At 42.0% G+C, this 18,351-nt stretch overlaps 2 protein-coding genes across 2 annotated transcripts in view; one reads left to right on the forward strand and one right to left on the reverse strand.

Annotated features, from left to right (window-relative positions):
- Positions 1-9,349, forward strand: part of ctu2 (cytosolic thiouridylase subunit 2 homolog (S. pombe)) — a 10,961-nt gene extending 1,612 nt beyond the window's left edge. Inside the window, exons 2-16 of the mRNA XM_034898187.1 lie at positions 220-294; positions 994-1,072; positions 1,215-1,274; positions 2,000-2,060; positions 3,048-3,157; positions 3,771-4,012; positions 4,628-4,763; positions 5,349-5,480; positions 6,055-6,146; positions 6,318-6,415; positions 7,669-7,767; positions 8,117-8,222; positions 8,572-8,638; positions 8,834-8,892; positions 9,149-9,349. Coding sequence (XP_034754078.1) covers positions 220-294; positions 994-1,072; positions 1,215-1,274; positions 2,000-2,060; positions 3,048-3,157; positions 3,771-4,012; positions 4,628-4,763; positions 5,349-5,480; positions 6,055-6,146; positions 6,318-6,415; positions 7,669-7,767; positions 8,117-8,222; positions 8,572-8,638; positions 8,834-8,892; positions 9,149-9,203 — 1,471 coding nt within the window. The 3' untranslated portion in view covers positions 9,204-9,349. The remainder of the gene's footprint in view (positions 1-219; positions 295-993; positions 1,073-1,214; positions 1,275-1,999; positions 2,061-3,047; positions 3,158-3,770; positions 4,013-4,627; positions 4,764-5,348; positions 5,481-6,054; positions 6,147-6,317; positions 6,416-7,668; positions 7,768-8,116; positions 8,223-8,571; positions 8,639-8,833; positions 8,893-9,148) is intronic.
- An 886-nt stretch (positions 9,350-10,235) lies between these two features.
- On the reverse strand, positions 10,236-18,199 carry cdk1 (cyclin-dependent kinase 1). The gene is made up of 8 exons (XM_034898194.1): positions 18,036-18,199; positions 17,263-17,305; positions 16,912-17,068; positions 15,281-15,404; positions 13,285-13,455; positions 12,941-13,104; positions 12,039-12,180; positions 10,236-10,504 (listed from the first exon to the last, which is right to left on the reverse strand). Exons 2-8 carry the CDS (start codon positions 17,297-17,299, stop codon positions 10,388-10,390), a joined length of 912 nt encoding a protein of 303 aa, XP_034754085.1. The 5' UTR covers positions 17,300-17,305; positions 18,036-18,199; the 3' UTR covers positions 10,236-10,387.
- Positions 18,200-18,351: the final 152 nt, after the last annotated feature.

Below are 18,351 nucleotides of genomic sequence, written 5' to 3' on the forward strand. Positions count from 1 at the left end.
GTGTATACTTATGCCCCTGTATTTTAACATAGAGGGGGGTATACTTATGCCCCTGTATTTTAACATAGGGGGGTGTATTTATGCCCCCTGTCAAATAGTTTCCCCATGATGAAAACATAACTTAAGACCTTCTACATTAATTAAGCACATAAGTGTGTCATTAAATAGGAATCTATGCAAATTGTTTTTGAAGATGTCTTTTCTTTCTACATTTGTTAGTGTTTCTAAGAAATGTGTGAAGTGCAAAGAGGCGCCTGCAGCTGTGATCATCAGAGCAGGAGATACGTTCTGCAGGTAAGACTGGTGTACCGCTCCATGGGGCTAGATGAAGAAAACGGTTTAGTTGCTAGTAGCAAAGGAGGACACGGAGGATTAAAAAACATGACCTACTCTTCAGATGAGGTCATTGTCTTCACTTGAGTTTCTGCGAGGGAAAGTCACCGGACGCCACAATCTCCTGACCAGAGTCCTACTGAGACCTCCAGAGAGAGTTGTGTGGAGCTGAAGGTCTTAATTAGCTCTGTAGCAACTCATTTGGCGATGGCTGAAATGTAACGGACGTTCATTAATATCAAAAAGTTACACACTAAAGCTTTAAGATTAAAACTCAGTTTCATAAATCTCTGAGGAATTGTTGCTATGAGGAACAGTAAATAAAAAAGGCAATGTGTGTGTGAGAGGAGAAACTCAGCAGCAGAGTGGGGAGTGTGAGGAGCAGATCACACACACAATCTTCTCAAATGTTATTGTAAAAGAGGAGAAATCAATCAATCTTTAAATAAGCCTGTTGAGGTAAATAAAGGCCACTATTTTAGAACGTAGAGCCCAGAGAGAATCAGATTTTTTAGCTGTGACCAGGCCATGGATCCAGCCTGTCCCATACCTGATTCTCAATGGTCTTGTTTGTACTGTTGTAGAGAAATGAGATCACAATGCAGATACATAAATTGCATGTTACTGACTTTGCTCAAATCATGTCTCTGTCTGTGTTAGGGGCTGTTTCCAGGAATACTTCATTCATAAGTTCAGAGCCATGCTGGGCAAGAACAGGGTGATTTTCCCTGGAGAGAAGGTAATCTTTGTGCTTTATTTGTGCTCTATATTCTCTACATAACTGACACAGCATGACAAACAACATACTGCAATTTCATTATCTTCAGTTATTATTCACACAGAATAATTCAGATCAACCAAAAGGTGTTCTCTGGTTGTAGGTGCTGCTGGCGGTGTCTGGAGGTCCGTCTTCCTGCTCAATGCTCCGTCAAGTCCAAGAGGTTCGCCTCTTTACATTTAAATGATGTAAAACGCTTAATTAATCTAACGCTTAATTTCATTCTTTAGATTGGGAAATAAGTTGAATAAGGGTTAGTTAGTAAGCTGTTGGTTGTCTTAGAAACCGAATATCATGATAGGGTATGTGCCGCCACAATCAGTACGTTTAAATGCACACCATTATTCCCTTATTATTCCGAATAGGAAAATGTCTGTTAATATGCACTGTCCCTGAATTAAATAAACAAAATAAAAGTCCTACACAGCTGATGAACTTTTCAAAAATCCTGTTTTGCACGGCTACATGTAAACAGTTAGTTAGTTGAATAATCACTTTGAATAGCAATGTGAACAGCTTAGTCTGAATATTGTCTTTTTTGGAATAAGCGCAAAAAACTGAATATGATATACATGGAATCATACTGACTGAGGTTAGAGACAAGTACATTATAAACATCAGTGGACGTCAGCAGGAAAGTATCGTTCAGGACTGACATTTCAGCCAGGGACCTTCTGTATGTGGATAAATGGAGGATTTTCACTAACTAGTAAAACTACCAAAGTTCCTCGAACACTCAATGATGTAACAGATGGTAAAATGATTCTTCAAATTCCACTATACATTCCTTATCCATAGAGATTCTGTATGACCAAATCGCTCCAATATTCCTTCTTTCCTTGTCTTGTTTTAATTATTCATTTAAATGAAACCTTTTCTTCCTCCCAGGGTTTGAGTCAGAACGCTCACAAGAAGTTGAGATTCTTCCCCGGCATTGTCTTCATCGATGGTAAGTTAAGTTGGGAGTCTAATCGTTTTCATGTACGCTATGTCAAGAGGACTTTTGTGATTAACAATTAACAATTTTTAGTTTACAACAACATACAATTTAAAAACATGAACATATCCCCCTCCCCCACTCGTCACCACCCACCCAGACAAAAACCAAGAAAAGATGACACCATAAACAAAATATGCAAGACTATACGACAAAATAATACCCAAATATACCTATGAATAATGACATCATAAACCCATCATACACATGTAAAGCCCGACCATACTGAAGCCCGGCCCGACACATTAGTATTACATTATTACATTATACTGTAATTATGAGCCTGATTTAAATGTTTGAATGTTTGGAATGATCTTAATGAATAATGCAACAATGACGAAGCAGTCGGTTGTTTATTCAGAATGGATCACCAATGCATCCGAATGAAGAAATGTAAAAAAAAAAAAACTCAACCCTTACTCCCTCAGCCGAATAGTCTGGGTAACCGATCAAGGCAGCAACATAATCAAAGCCCTGGAACCATAAAGGAGACCTTCTTGTCTCAGTCTCCTAATTAGTACTGTCCTACGACACACTGGCAGACAACGTGCCTAAAGGACTCGCGAGATATGTAAATCAATCTGGCCTGGTTGCACAATTATCGAAGACAGTGCTACAGATGGGGGGGGCATGATTTAGCACAGTTCACCCCAAACAAGTCACTGCTGAACATACAGGCTACCCAGAGCTACGGGAGAAGCTGGAGAGCCATAGCTTTCTCCCCACCTAATTAGGCTAATAAAGTAATGATTGAAAAAACAAAAATGCTTGATCAAGGGCCCAGCCCGGCCTGAGGATAGTTGCAGGAAATATGGCCCGAGGGTCGGGCCGGGTCAAGTTTGGGCTCGGACAGAGAATCTAAACTCCATACACGTGTCCTTTCTGAAATGATTCTTTGCCAAAGCATTTTAGACTCTGTGTTTGTGTCTCTGTTCCCAGAGGGTGGTGCTGTAGGCCGGTCTCTGGAGGAGAGACAGAGGACGCTGGCTGAGCTGCAGGCTGTTTTCAAAGCGACTGGTTTCCCCTTCCACATGGTGCCTCTGGAACAGGTCAGGACCACTCTGCTCAACCGCAGGAGTCTGTTACAACACCTAAAACGACAATCTAAAGCGCTGTCAAACATGCATTTTGTTACCCAATATTTGACTACAGTTTTACGTGTAAGTCTCACGACACTTTTACGATCTCATGAGTTTGGACCTGAAATGGTTTGAAATGTCAAACTGACAAAAAGACTGTCCAATCTGAGGACTATGGTTACCTGGTCCTCAGATCTCTGCAGGGTAAATGCAGACAGCTAGCTAGACTATCTGTCCAATCTGAGGACTATGGTTACCTGGTCCTCAGATCTCTGCAGGGTAAATCCTGACAGCTAGCTAGACTATCTGTCCAATCTGAGGACTATGGTTACCTGGTCCTCAGATCTCTGCAGGGTAAATCCAGACAGCTAGCTAGACTATCTGACCAATCAGTTTTCTGTTGCACGACTTAAACTACTTCTGAACGTACACATGTTCCACCAAAACAAGACGATTGTGATGGGTTTAAAGAGGTTTCAATAAACCAGAGCATGTTTTTCATGCATGCTATGTGGACGAGTCAGACCCTCCTGCAGGTCTGGATCAAATGTGATATTGAATGTGTCCTCCAACCCCTCTTTAGGTTCTGGACCTTCCCAGTTCAGTGTTGGCGGCTGCCCCGGCCCTTTCAGTCCAAGCAGCCAGCGCCTACAAAGCAGCCGTTGATCATTTCGTCCAGAGCGACAGCAGAAGCGGTGCGCCGCCACGGCAACAGGAGGAAACATCACTACCTCGTGTTCAGGACTCCCAAAGACAGTTACTGCAGCAGCTGATTGGCTCTGCCAGGACACTGACAGCCAGGGAAGACCTGCTAAACACGTTAAGGTTAGACCGCCACTACCTGCTGACTCCCATCGGTCCTGATGGGGCTTCTGTGTTCACTTTGAGCTGTTGATGGTAACACACCCGTCTCCTCCATTGTTTTGACATGTATGATGACTTAACTGAAAATGAAACGTGACTCATTCATTGAGTACATATTGTACTTTATTTCCCAAGTGGTGTGTTCTTCCCACAGGGATTTAATGTGCTCCCCATGGTCGGTGTGGTCAGAGCAAACCAAACTTGCCATGCCTCATAGTTTCACATATCTGCTACTTTTATAATGTATTGATGGGTTTTATTATATTTAGTTGTATCGCATTGTGTTGTTCTGTAGTATTAATAATAGGCCATTTGTAATAAACTGCCTAGGGATGACAGTTGAAAATGGGCTCATTAGCTAACTCTGGCACATTTACATTAAAGTAAAATGTAGATTATTGTGCACAGTCCTAGATTAAAAAAAATAAAAATAAGGATACAAGCGGGAGGCCCGGGGAGAACATTCACTGGGCTGCAGAGAAAATATTGTATCATTTGCCTTGCCAATGACAATCATGGTGTTAATTATAACCCAACGTGATGTCCAGTCTGTTGTTGTGTGTGTTCTGCTTAAAGGCAGCATCTGCTGGTGCACACAGCTCGGACTGAAGGCTACAGCAAACTGATGCTGGGAGACAACTGCACCAGACTGGCTGTAAAACTGCTCAGCAGCATATCGCTGGGCAGAGGAGCCCAGCTGGCTCAGGACACGGTGCGTATGTGTGCAGATGATTGGCAGAGAGGGATTTACTGGGAGGTCACATTCAGCCTTTCCTTGTTTCAGAAATTAGATCAGTGATGTCTGACTTAAACCAATATTGTTCTTTTTGTATCCAGATTTAGAGTCTTTATGTCCTTAAAGCATGTTAAAAACATGAAGGAACCCAATTTGCACCTCAGACTCAGCACAGTAGATAACAATGTTCTAGCATAAAATATTAAATATAATCTGAAACCTATACACACACACAGAGCACAGTTAAAAAACGAGAAGCTACGTCAGTTACAGTGCTGCTCATGAGTATGGAACCCCTGTTTAAGTTGACTAAAAAGAGGAATAAAAAACAAAAACAAATCATCTTTTGGAAATTGAGTGTAATGCCTTAATTAAAATTTAAGGAAAAATCCAACCCTTAAGGACACTAGTTTTCTTTGTGAATGAATAATGATTCATAAATAAATAAATGTTCTTTCTCAAAATACAGGGGGCATAAGTATACACCCCCCTAACCGTTTGGGTGCCGGAGGGTGGAATCCTTCATGATATTAGTGTATTTGTGTGTGTTCCCTATAACAGGGTTTCTCAGACTCCAGATATGGGGACACGATACTAGTGAGGCCAATGAGGGACTACTCAGCTAAAGAGATCGCCTACTACAACCACATGTTCAGCGTGCCCTCTGTTTTCATACCAGGCCTGGACACCAAGGTAAGACCTGACCATGACAGCCGGGCTGCACCCTGCAGAGACAACCACACAGTGATGTCACAATGAAACACAGTTGGGAAAAGGAAAGATCTCGCCAATTGACACTGAGAGCCTTCACAACTCAGTACTTTAAGCTAAGTCTTCATTTTTATGCGGCCTTTTAAAACCCACCTCCATCCACACAAAGGTTTTAGCTCCAGTGGCAGAACTACAGTAATCTGCATCATGTTAACACTGACGACACACATCTCATGACCATTCACAGACGCTGGGCATGCGCGTGCCAGTGTGAACAGGAAGCAGTGTTGTAGTACTCAAGACCGGTCTTGGTCTTAAGACCACTTTTCATAGTCTAGTCTCAAAATTAAGCATGTTTTTTCACGGTCTTGTCTCGTTAGCAGATGAAGAGGATTTTATTACAAGACCACAACTGCTGGTTATCACTATGCCCGTGTATCGTCTGATTTATGTCTTATTACTGGGATTGGATGTAAAACGTTGCTTTAAATGTACCCAATTACTTGAATGTGTGTGTATTTCAGTGTGTGTGTGTGTGTTTGTGTCTGTCCCACAGACAACAGACAAGTCCAGCATCCAGCGTCTGACGGAGAGCTTTGTCACCAAGCTGCAGACAGACTTCCCCTCTACAGTCAGCACCATCTACAGGTCAGCAGGACACCACACACACACACACACACACACACACACACACCACGGACATGAGCATGTGTTCTTTTAGTATGCTTTTTCTAATTATTAGAAAGATCCAATCAGTCTAGAATTTGCCACACACAAATCAACCATAAAGTAATGAAAGGCTGTGTGTGTGCGCTGTAGGACCAGCGAGAAGCTACAGCCGGCCTGTAGGAGCTCCTCCGCCCCTGACCCCTGGGACAGATGTCTGCTCTGCATGTGCGCCCTGGACACTGCAGTGGGTAAGTGTTGTGTAGCCTGTTGGGTATTAGTTAACGTTGATACCATTAGTCTACACATGGTCAGTAACTTCAGTCGCTGAGCTCATAGTTTAGGAGAGACGGGACGCCGTACCGTAGCTTTCCTTGAAAGGCACCAAACATTGCTGCCCCCCGAGGGCTAGCAGAGACTACAGGGCCAAGGTCTTCAGACCAGGTCTGCACCATTCATAGTTATAAAATCGCAATCTCAAGTCACCCTGTTAATGATTTAAGTTTGAAATTTGTTTTATTTTTAATGACTTCAATTCTCCTTTCATTTTACGACCGACTATGAAAAAGGTTTTAAAGCGCTCCGATGCTCTTCCTTCTCTTATTGAAGCCTCGATGGTTACAGGCGCCACAAAACACATCTGTTTGGCACTGCCTATTTGTTTTGTCATGTCCATGTGTGCAATAAACATTACAGTTAGTGAGAAAGAAATCATGGAAGTTAATCGTGATTTATGTTTTCCCCCGAATCGTGCAGGCCTAACTCAGACTGACTCCCTTCGTCCCCGGTCCTCCTGTCTGAGGTCTGAGGTCTTGAGTTTTTCTGATGTCCAGACCCAAACAGACTGCATTTTCTTTTAATAGGTTTCTTTCTGCTGGGGTGGGGATGTGTTAACAAGTTCTATTTAGTTTTTTTTGTTTTTTGTTTTGTCCGTTTAAAATTTGCGTAATTCTGAGTCCACTGATTCCATGTGGCCTTGGTCAGGACCACTACAAGTACACACACGTAACAACTTTCAAATAGTTTTACGTAAAATGTGTTGTGTTAAAGCCCTGCCTACAACGCTTAGCATTCACACAGAGGTAAAATATAGATAATACAGCCATGTCATCGCAGAAAATATTGAACTGGGACCAGACCTCTACAGAAAGCTCAGTCCACCTCACAGTATCAGTCATTACTGGTCACCTAACAGGATCCAAAACAATGTCTGAGTAACGATAGCGAAGTCACATGGATCGCTAATGAACACAAAGACAGAGAAATACAGAGAAAATTCAAAGCATTTTTTCAAAATCAAAAGCACGACCGGTGATTCCTACAGTACCGCTTTCTCCATCCCCGTCCACCCGTGGAGAATCTTAACTTCACAGTTCTATACCTAATTGTTTTGTCTGTTAATAGGCAGTAGGCCCTGGACCACTACAGACAGAAGTATTCTTTACCCAACAAGAAAGAAGACCCTAATGGTTCTGTCTCTCCGTCGTCTCCCTCTTTCTTTCAGAGAAGGCTTCAGCCTTCAAGGCCACACTGATCTCAGAGCAGCTGTCCCAGACTAAGTCTCCAGGAGGTAGCGGTGCTGAGACCCCCCAACAGAACTCAGGTACAGGAGCACACTGTCAGTCAACGAAGACATGTCACCTCCACTCATGCCTTGAAGACGTCTTGTAGCCATTGTGTCTCTGTGGTGTCTCGTCTAGAGTCCTTTTTCCTACACGATATGGAGAAAGTTCAGAACTATGACGCAGACAGTCTAGCACTAAAGCTTCTTTAGAGTCAGTTATGAAATGCGATATGAATTAGAGACTTGTGTGTGTAAACCGCTAAAACAGAAACCTTCTCAGGCTGAGGTCTGAGGACAAGTCCAATGTACAGCAGGCGGTACAATCAAGTCCACAATTTACTTTCTACTTATTCTGCGATAATACCAGTTTCCTGTGTTTTCATCAAAGCTCCAGTGGAACCAGAATCAGCTGCTCCCTCTGGAGGCTGCTGCTCCTCGGGTGGAGAGGATTGTGTAAAAGCAGCGAGTGGTGGAGGCTGCTGTTCATCTGCCAAGTAAGTGTTGAGTAATTTAGAGAATTGTAGCAGAGACACTTGACATGCAAAGTGATGTTGACATTTCAAACACATCTTTCTAAATAGGCCTGTGAGCCTTGAGTGGGCGACGGTCTTTATACATGACATGACATGGTCACCAGTGGGGTCGGGTACCTTTCATCGGTACCTACCAGAGCAACTGGGTTTTGGTTCCTCATTTCAGAGATACCCTGCGGTATCACAAGTTTAGTTTTGACATGCTAACACAAAGCCCGGCTAATGTAGCAGGATCTTAATCCCCTTCTGTTTGTGTCTTCTCTCATTACACCGTTTCATGTTTTTTCTTCCTGTGTTGTTCTGTTTACAGGGTACCAGAGACCGGCGATCTGAAGACTCTGCTGTGTTACAGCTGTAAGCTGACCATCAAAGACATGGTGAGGGAACATAACCCCAAATCTAAAGTTTATCTTTGTTGTTAACCACCTCATTCAAAATCTAAATATATCATCACCTCAAAGAGCAACTAACCCCAGAGTTTGGGCAAATAAGAACATGCATGTGGGCTTTTGATGGTTTACTGGTTCTGATGTTCTTCTTTGTCCCTTTTTCTTTATCTGTTTTGGTTGAAGTCGTCAGTGGAGCGTCTCCCACAGTACATCCTGTCCGAGGCTCACAGAAGGCAGAGGAGGTGAGGAGAAGAGTTGGTTCATTTAAAACATATTTCAATTGTTGATTCAAAGTACAAGAAACGCCATCATGAAACTGTGCTTTTCTCATTTTACGAATGCATTTTCCAGATGTTCTGTGTCAGCCCACTATGAACACTTAGACTCTGTATACTGGAACAAACAAATACACATAACATCAAGACAAAACCTGGAGCAGAATCCCAAAGGATAGACCATCAGGACTATCTCAGGATTAAAGTGTTGTCTGTTCTGCAGGTCTCAGATGAGAGAGGAGATCAGTGAGTTCCTGCTGGAAGATGAAGATGATTAGAGGGAGAAGTAAAGCGGACTGTTTGCCTCCAGGAGTCCACTGTGAAGAAAATGTACAACCTGCAGGGAGAGGAGAAATAATACAAAATAAAGTATATTATACATTTTGTACAAAAGCAGTCATAATCTAAATCTGGTTCTCTTGTGTATGCTGCGTTTTCTTCTAACATGGCATAATTAATATGTACACACACACACACATGATGGACCAAGTGCATATTGTTAGTTGACATCTAAGAAACCGGACATGAAGTATCTATTTTTACAGCTTTCTTCCTTCGTGGCGGATGGTATTAAAGGGATGTTTGAAGTATCCAGCTTGGCCAGTGGTGGTGCTTCCAACTAAACCAAAACCTAATGTCTTATGAACCACATAACGATCCCTTTGGCAGGGAGAAAATGGAATGATGTTATTAAATCCATTAAAATACTTCTTTCTGTGCTGTTAACTTATTAAAAACCTAACGTAGGCTAAGATCCGACATGCCCAGGATGCATTGTGGATGTTTTGAACAGCAGTTGAGTTATCTAAACCGAGGATGGCCCAACGTTCCGACCTCTCAGTAACCCGAAAAACTCCCTTTTGGACCACAGACCAATAGTCCGCTGTCCCTTGATTTAGAAAAAAAATGAACCCATTGTTCTGACCAGATAGGCTTTTTATACGGGTTAGGACTGGTACATATGGGTTAGGTTACGGGGAATTTGGGACACTAAACGGCAAACCGGTGCAGAGATTGTGTAGTTTGGGCTAGATAAACATTTAAATGTGTTAAGAGAAAAGTAATTATAAAATAAGATTATGGAAGGGGGGGGAAATCACCAGATGTCTCAATACCATGTCGCCACGATGCAATATTGCAATTTTAAACATAGTGAAATGCAATGTATAACCTTTTTTCCAAACAAAAAAGGTCCCAATTTTCTGAGCCTTTGTCCAGGAATTGATCCAGGCTACATGTCTTTGATAAGTTCAGACACTTCAGCTTAAAGCCTTAAATTTTTACACAGAAAAATTACAAACACATAGTACAAAGTTTTGAGAATGACAGAAAGTGCCGTTTTAATGAAAAGACATTGTTGAAAGACAAAAAAAAGTTACTAAAAGGTCTACAACAAGTATCACACATAAGTATTTACAAAATGAGAATTCACAATGGTATGTACTGTAGTATGTTACACGTTCTAGATTTTGTTGAGGCTGGCAGCAGGCAGGGTGGATTTGTCCAAGTCGTCAAAGTAGGGGTGAGTCATGGCCTCGCGGGCAGAGATCCTCTTTGGAGGATTGTAGGTCAACATTTTCTACAGCAGAGACACAAGACAGGGAAGAAAAGAAGACGGTGTCACTCAGGAAAGGTTATGTATATTATAATAATTAGGTTATGTACTGTATACATGTATGAAAATAAAAATGAATCACAAACCACAGTGAACACACACAAGCTCTCCAACATATTATACAAAGTGATTCCTTGGAAGGTTTGAACATATTAAAAGTCACATGCATCAATCTGAAGCCCTTTGAAAGCGAAGGGGATGGGGCAGACATCGCTGAGGACCGTGCGATGCGGTTTACAACAATCCTCCATAGGGAGAGGGTGCAAAGAGGCTAGAGAGCCCTCCCAAAATCTAACCATGCAACCATATATAAAAATCAGGTCCCACAATGTGCACAACCTGCTCAGGAAGGCAGTGTGCTGACTCTAAAAATCCAGCAGATAGACAGCCCCCTTTACATTTACTTTGAACATAATTGCCAAAAGTCAATGACTGTGCTCAAAGGACAGAACTTTAAGAATCAGCGGAAACACCCTTCCAAACATAACTGTTCAGACACAAGGCGACGTGAGCAGAATGACAAATTGACTTCTGGTTTTTAGATTTCTGGAGTTTTTCCTGGGGCCGTGACACCATGTCCACTTACGAATGTTAAGGAGCAATAGTGTACCACTAACGTCAAACATTATTCTCCCAAAAAAAAAAAAAATCTATCTGACTGACAGGTTTGAAAATGAAAACCCTTGGGAGGACCAATGTTAACCGCACAAGGCACCAAGAAATAGACTCCTCCAGTGTCCCAAAGTCACCTTGATATAAGTCTTAGTGGTCCCCTAATGCTGTATCTGAAGTCTCTTTATATAGACCTTAGTGGTCCCGTAATACTGTATCTGAAGTCTCCTTTATATAGACCTTAGTGGTCCCCTAATACTGTATCTGAAGTCTCTTTATATAGACCTTAGTGGTCCCTGATACTGTATCTGAAGTCTCTTTATATAGACCTTAGTGGTCCCCTAATACTGTATCTGAAGTCTCTTTTATATAGACCTTAGTGGTCCCTAATACTGTATCTGAAGTCTCTTTTATATAGACCTTAGTGGTCCCTAATACTGTATCTGAAGTCTCTTTATATAGACCTTAGTGGACCCCTAATACTGTATCTGAAGTCTCTTTTATATAGACCTTAGTGGTCCCCAATACTGTATCTGAAGTCTCCTTTATATAGACCTTAGTAGTCCCCAATACTGTATCTGAAGTCTCCTTTATAGAGCCCCCGTGAAGCCCCAACATGCAGACAGCAGAGCACCAGAAGAAAAGTAGCTGCACCTTCATCCAAATGAAGACTGAAAACCAGAACTACTTCAGGGCAAACGTTTCCTCCCCATGGGGCAGGCAGCCCTCTGAGATCTACTTGCCAAACGGATGTACCCACATTTGGTGAGGGTTAATTTCAGAACCTGGATTCCTTTAATCTGGTTCTTGTAATGTAGAGGAATGATACATAATCATTCTTAGCTTAAGATGTGGGAGTAGGTAATGGTTCAGCCCTAGTCCTCACCGCCAGCAGGTCCAGGCCATCCTTATCCAGGTTTTTAACCATTGACGACAGGTTTCCAGACTTCCATTTAGGGAATGTGTTTTTGTAGTCAGGTAGGCTCTCTACTTCCGGCCAGACGTCATTGTTTGGGGTTCCCAGAGTCCTGGAGAAAAACACACGAGGATAAAAACGGGAACTCCAGTTACACAAGGCTACTTGGAAATACTACTGTAAAGACTTTATTTTCTGTGGCTTTACTTTATTTATATATAAATATATATATTTTTTTAAATATGGGCCATGATTGTCACCCGTTTCTTCTCAGAATCAATCACCTCACTAATTGAACACAAGACTATTATTTTGAAAAGGCAGTTACAGAATGAGCAGCATGACTGTCGGTTTTTAGGACTCTACAACACTTACTAGGAAATTTGCCATGTACAAATATCACTTCTACCAAAAAATATGATTTATGAGGTTAGTGATGTTGGAGTGTTATTATTTTGAACATAACTGTACGCCCCGCTGTTGGAATCCTCTACAGTAGATTCCAGCTGCTAGCTAACGGCAGGCTAACATCACCGGTACCTGCTGCCAAGTGGAACAGCCTCTAACGTCGGGTTTCCATTGGCACCGCATTTTAATCATTTACATTGTTTAAACGCGTCACCTGTATCTTTTCACAGCAAAGCTTACTTTAAGAAACTGCAACAGTAAACATTTATTTCACACTATTATTATTATTATTATTATTGTTAAACTTTACTCGAATATTGAACTTTGGGAAAAATAAATTGCAAATCAAAGTCATAATGTTAATATCAGGCAGAAAAATCCCAATCAGAAAGAGTTCAGCACTAATTCAGAGCTGGAACAGCTGGCGAGGGTAAATGCATTTAGGTTTGCTTTGGTGTGTCCACCTGAAGATCCTGAAGAGCTGGTCTATCTCCGAGTCCCCGTGGAACAAAGGCTTCTTAGTGGCAAGCTCTGCAAAGATGGTCCCAGTGCTCCACACGTCAACGGGGGTTGAATATCGGGGGGAACCCAGAAGGACTTCTGGAGCCCGGTACCATAGAGTTACAACCTGGGAACGGACACACAGACACACACACACACACAGACACACACACACACACACCTCAGTGGGGATTTCAGAGCTTGTTAGTGGTTAATCAAATATGCTCTGCACATTGTTAACACTCGTCCCTTGCCCACATGTATCCCCATGGCGTGTGTGTGTGCGTGTGTGAGAATGGTTTCTCACCTCATGGGTGTAGACCCTGACAGGAACACCAAAGGCCCGAGCCAGGCCAAAGTCTGCCAGTTTGATAACTCCCTTGTTGTCGATCAGAAGGTTTTGGGGTTTCAGGTCCCTGTGGAGGACTCGACGACAGTGACAGAAGTAAATGCCCTCCAGGATCTGGTAAAGGTAGCTCTGTAGGTGGTGACGGGGAGATGGAAGAGGACCCGTTTAGTGAAGCTGGGTGGGCAGGACCAGACTAATCGGTTCTAAACCTGAGCCCCGCTTCAGAGCTTTTTCATGACATCTTTTACTTCAGGAGACTCTGTACTTTACATTTTTGCTTTACATTTAAATTAATTTAATCAGTAAATCTCTACTTTAACCAATATCAAGTTTTTCACAAAACGTCAGGAGCAACCCTGAATATTACAGAAAATCTCAACATCAACTAAAAACCTCTCTCTTTTGTGTGTGTGTGTGTGTGTGTGTGTGTGTGTGTGAGTGACGAGAAACTCAAGTCCACCATAGCCAATCAGAATCCAGAAAATAGCAACAACAAGTCACTTCCTCTCTCTCGGCTGCCTAAACCTCCGTTTGTCTCAGTTTACACGTACGAGGGGAAAGGTCTTTGATTTTTTTAAATAACCATGTACGTGTAAACAGCTACTATCTTACGTACTGTTCTAATATGCAGAGGTACATTTTGAGACAGCAACGGTTTAATTGCAGCAAAGACATTTCCTATAGTAGGTGGAATCATTAGACCACGATTTAAAGTAGAACGTCTTGGTTCTACTGTAATACATTTTATTAAAACAGACTTGACATTTCAGAATCAGAACAGGTTGGATTGTCAAGTAAGTAACACCTACAAGGAATCTGCCGTGGTTGTTGGTGCACACAAGACGAAATTAAAACGAAACCGTACAAACAACGGTCTAACATTAAGAAAAAAGAAGCTGTATGGATGCTAAAGTTGAGGATGTTGAGAATGTGCAGCGCAAAGATATAAAACAAGAGGACCGGTATATTGTCCAGGATGCAGAAATAAGAGCCCATGTCAGTGGGGGTCTGGGGTCTTGTTAAAGAGGCTGAGTGCAGAGGGGAGGTTTTGGTCCTGATAGGCCGCAGCCTCCTGCCACAGTATTTACCAGGCCTGCACGATATTGGGAAAAACTGACATTTCAATATTTTTTTACTGATATATATTGCAATATGAAAAAAAGACAAAAAGATGACATAAATAGCTCTAGCTGGAAATAAATCATTCTTGTGCTACTACTGCTGTGATTTTGTAAGAGAGTGCATCTACATAGAAGAAAAAAATGGAAAATGATTTTTTCCAATCTGAACCATTTGTTGTTGAACTTGAATGATTTACAACCCCCAGAGGGAGTTAGAGCTGGGACTACTCTTCTGGAGTGGTTTAGGAGAGGGACCGTAGGTAGTTAAAGACACTGGTGGACTGACACGACACCAGTGTGTTCATTTAGTACGATCAATCCAGGCTGAGTGAATGAGAGTAATAATGCATGCATGTTGCTTCCTCTACATGTCTGGTTGTGGTGGACTAGCAGGACCTGCGTTGGTTTCTGATACGTTGACCAACGTTGACTGTGATTGGTCGTTGGTGGCGCTCTACTGTTGGCCACACCGATTTCTTTTTGTTCAAAGGACTTTAAATTTCATCTCTTTACTTTGTATTTTTATGCATTTTATTTATCAAACCTTTAATATACTTTGATGTTCCTAAGTTCTGTTGTGACAATAAAAAATATTTGATTGAGAACCCATAAATAACTACAAATAACTAATGTTAGGGAAATCTGTTTGGGAACGCGTTTTCTGGATTTTAAATATTGGCATATCAGATTTTCAAACATCGGTACAGGTCTTAAAAATCCTAAATCAGTAAGGCTCTAATATAGACTCCTGATACCAAAACAAAGTATTTGAGTCACTCTCTACTGGTTATCAGTTATCAGCATCAGGTCAGATGCTAATCACAAACAGTTACCTTAACCAGCATAGGGTCCATGTACTGGCCAGAGGGGATGGAGTCCAAGTACTTCTTCAGGTCCATGGACAGGAACTCAAAGATGAGGTAGAGGCGAGACTCCTGCATCAGGACATCCAGGAGTCTGGAACACGAACACACACACACACACACACACACACACACACACACACACACAGGGGTAAGTCCATACTGTATGTGTACATGTTCTCATAGGCTGTGAATCTCGTAATCCCAAATTGCTCCCATGCGTTATGTAAAGGAATGGGATGGATATTTGACTGTAGGCGGTGGTCATAAAGAAATGTTGAAAACATCAACCCTTACATTTCTTTCATCTTTTCACTGGTACTTGTAGCAACATAGCATACTAGTAGTTTTAAAACAATACTAATTTGGTGTTTGCTAACAGTTGATAAAATCTACTTGTCGTTGTGTTATAGTATTAACAAAAACTGTTTAAAGGAATCACAAAGATTGAATTTATGTAGGCCTTTTTCACTGAATGGCAATATATAAGGCAGCATGGTGAGGGCTTCTTGTGATTTGTGGCATTATTTTGAAGCCGTGGAGATCCAAACGTGGCTGACGGTTCTGGTGGCGTGTTGACTCCAGGTGTTATGTCACGGTTGCCATGTCTACAGTGGTTTGAGAGTGGAACATGAGTGACAGTGTTTATTGGTGCTTCGAGTCAGGACAACAGCAGTGCGAGTGACATATCCCTTTTAGAATCACATACACCACCAAGTGTTACACCATCAGATAGAGCTGCCATGGTTGCAGTGTTCTGTAGCCTGTCTGTCTGTGAGTCAATGGCCAATGTGTGCCTGCCAAATGCATGTGAGCGGTGGTGAGGGTCAAGAATTTCCACTCCCCCTCACAGAGTTGTTCACTCCCCCCGCTGCATTTTACTTAATATAAGATGATTGGCTACTGGCCTCCCTCCTGAGCTCCTTGTTCAGCCGCCATCAGGCGATAGCGCCGGTGCTGTGGGCACTGGTAGCACGAAAAGCGGGTGGGCGCCTTCATCGGCATGTATTCGGAGGCTGTGGGTGGTACTTGAGGGAGATAGGAGGCAACGCTTTATCTGCTCAATGCTTGAAGGCACACCCAAATCCCTGCAAAGCTGGCTTTCTACGGACAACATTAAATGACTACAGGAATGAACGCATCTGAAGTTTATTCAGGAACTATTTAATAACAGCTGAGATTAAAATAATTGTTATCACATAGACTGTAGCAGTTTGAATGACTTTACAAAATGTGTGTGGTACACACAACAAATACACAGTACATCACTACTGCGAGCCATACAATCAGCTTTTGTTTGAGGGCCAATTTCACTGAGATCTAACGCAATTGTAAACTACAAGTTTTTGCAAATACCATGAATTAGATTCAAATTTATGTAGCGGGAAATCATAACAGAAGTCATCTCGGGACACTTTCCAGAGACCCAACAACTCTCCCAAGTCTCCTTTTAACAGGCAGAAACCTCGGAAAAACATGGCTCGAGGTGGGCGGCCCTCTACCTGGAATTTCCGCCGCTGGGAAGTCGTTTCCTTTTACAAACCCAAAAAACAAGACACCCAAGTGTGTAACACACAGTCTAAACTCCCAAGCGAGCGTACCGTACAACGTTGGGATGCTTCAGCTCTTGAAGCAGAGAGACCTCTCTGACAGCAGTGCTGGGGACCCCCTCCTCCTCACTCTCCAGACGGATCTTCTTCATAGCCACTACCTGGCCTGTGTTCTTGTGCCTGCCCTTATACACCACCCCGTAGGTACCTGCAGAACAACAAGTTCAACGGTTTTGTAAGTAAGTACAAGAACCTATAATGATAATAGAAGGGTGTTGAGAAAAAAAATTACAATGCAGCTTTACTTCAATAAATCCAAACCTGCAAGAATTTTAGTAGCATATCATTTGTAGCAATATATTGTAATTATTGAGATAAAGACAGGAAAACAATTACACCAACCTTCTCCAATTTTCTCAATCTTCAAGTAGTCTTCCATTATTGCCTGGGGGGGGGGGGGGATACTGTCATGTCAAGAGTGCTTTTTCAACAGCAATCATAACTTTTCCATAGCTTCACATTATGCCTACCTTCCTATTTTGAACTTTACTAACTCACTGCCACAAAATAGCTGCTGTTACGTTAATGACGTTAACGTTACTTAATGTAGAATACGGCCTAAAAACGTGCTAACAAGGCTGAATTCGGCTCGTCGTGTAAAGTAACTTACAGCAATGCAACATACACTTTTAAACTTAGCGGTAAAGTTACTAAATAGGCATGTCAAACTGGGACGTTAACGTTTAGGCTAAAGCTAATTCATGTTGCCTTAATAACGTTAACGCTGTAACATTAGCTAACGTCAGACAAACGCTAACGTTAAAGTAGATTGATGGTGGCTCAGAACATTGTCTCATTTGATATCGACAGTTCACTCGTGTTTTTGTTTCGACAGTAAGCCCTGAAATATGAAAATATATATATATATATATATAACGTTAGCTAAACGTGTTACAGGCCGGTTTTCTTTATGCTAAGTAACGTTTAGCAAGTTAAAGTCAACGAGTGAGCGTAGCTAACAGTGCTAACACTAAATCGTCATAGCTAACGTTAACTTCTTTTGATTTTCTCGTGGTAGCTGACCCACTTTATGTTCAGCTCGAACGGTCCAAATCAACCTGAAAATAATTTAAATCATAGTTCAACATCTATCGTTATGAAATAGTCATAATTACCTGACTGTGCCTGATTTGGTCGTATGTACTTTCTGTGCACAGACTGCCGCTGGATGCTGACACTCTTTTGAATTGACCGCAGTAATGCAACGGTTCAAAACTAACCAATCAGGGAACGGGATTTGTTTCAAAACCACCAATCAGGGAACAAGAAGCTATCACATGGGGTGAGCGGGAGAGAACGCGCCGACGTAGCGCGGAAATATAAATGCCCTGAGTTTCGTCTCCCAGGCAGGGATCACATTCCTCACCCATAGACTGTATATTTGTTAATATTATTAATATTAACGGTCTATGTCCTCGCCCCAATCTACTG

The sequence above is a fragment of the Etheostoma cragini genome, chromosome 17 (genome assembly GCF_013103735.1).
Source record: "Etheostoma cragini isolate CJK2018 chromosome 17, CSU_Ecrag_1.0, whole genome shotgun sequence".
NCBI classification, from domain to species: domain Eukaryota; kingdom Metazoa; phylum Chordata; class Actinopteri; order Perciformes; family Percidae; genus Etheostoma; species Etheostoma cragini.

Bases quoted from the DNA above. Each gene is read 5' to 3' on its own strand.
- cdk1 (XM_034898194.1), bottom strand. From the start codon at position 17,299: ATGGAAGACTACTTGAAGATTGAGAAAATTGGAGAAG. The intron at 13,105-13,284 runs GTGAGAAACCAT...GTCCGTTCCCAG, and splicing joins TCAGGGTCTACACCCATGAG to GTTGTAACTCTATGGTACCG. The intron at 12,181-12,940 runs GTGGACACACCA...GTTTTTCTCCAG, and splicing joins CAGCTCTTCAGGATCTTCAG to GACTCTGGGAACCCCAAACA.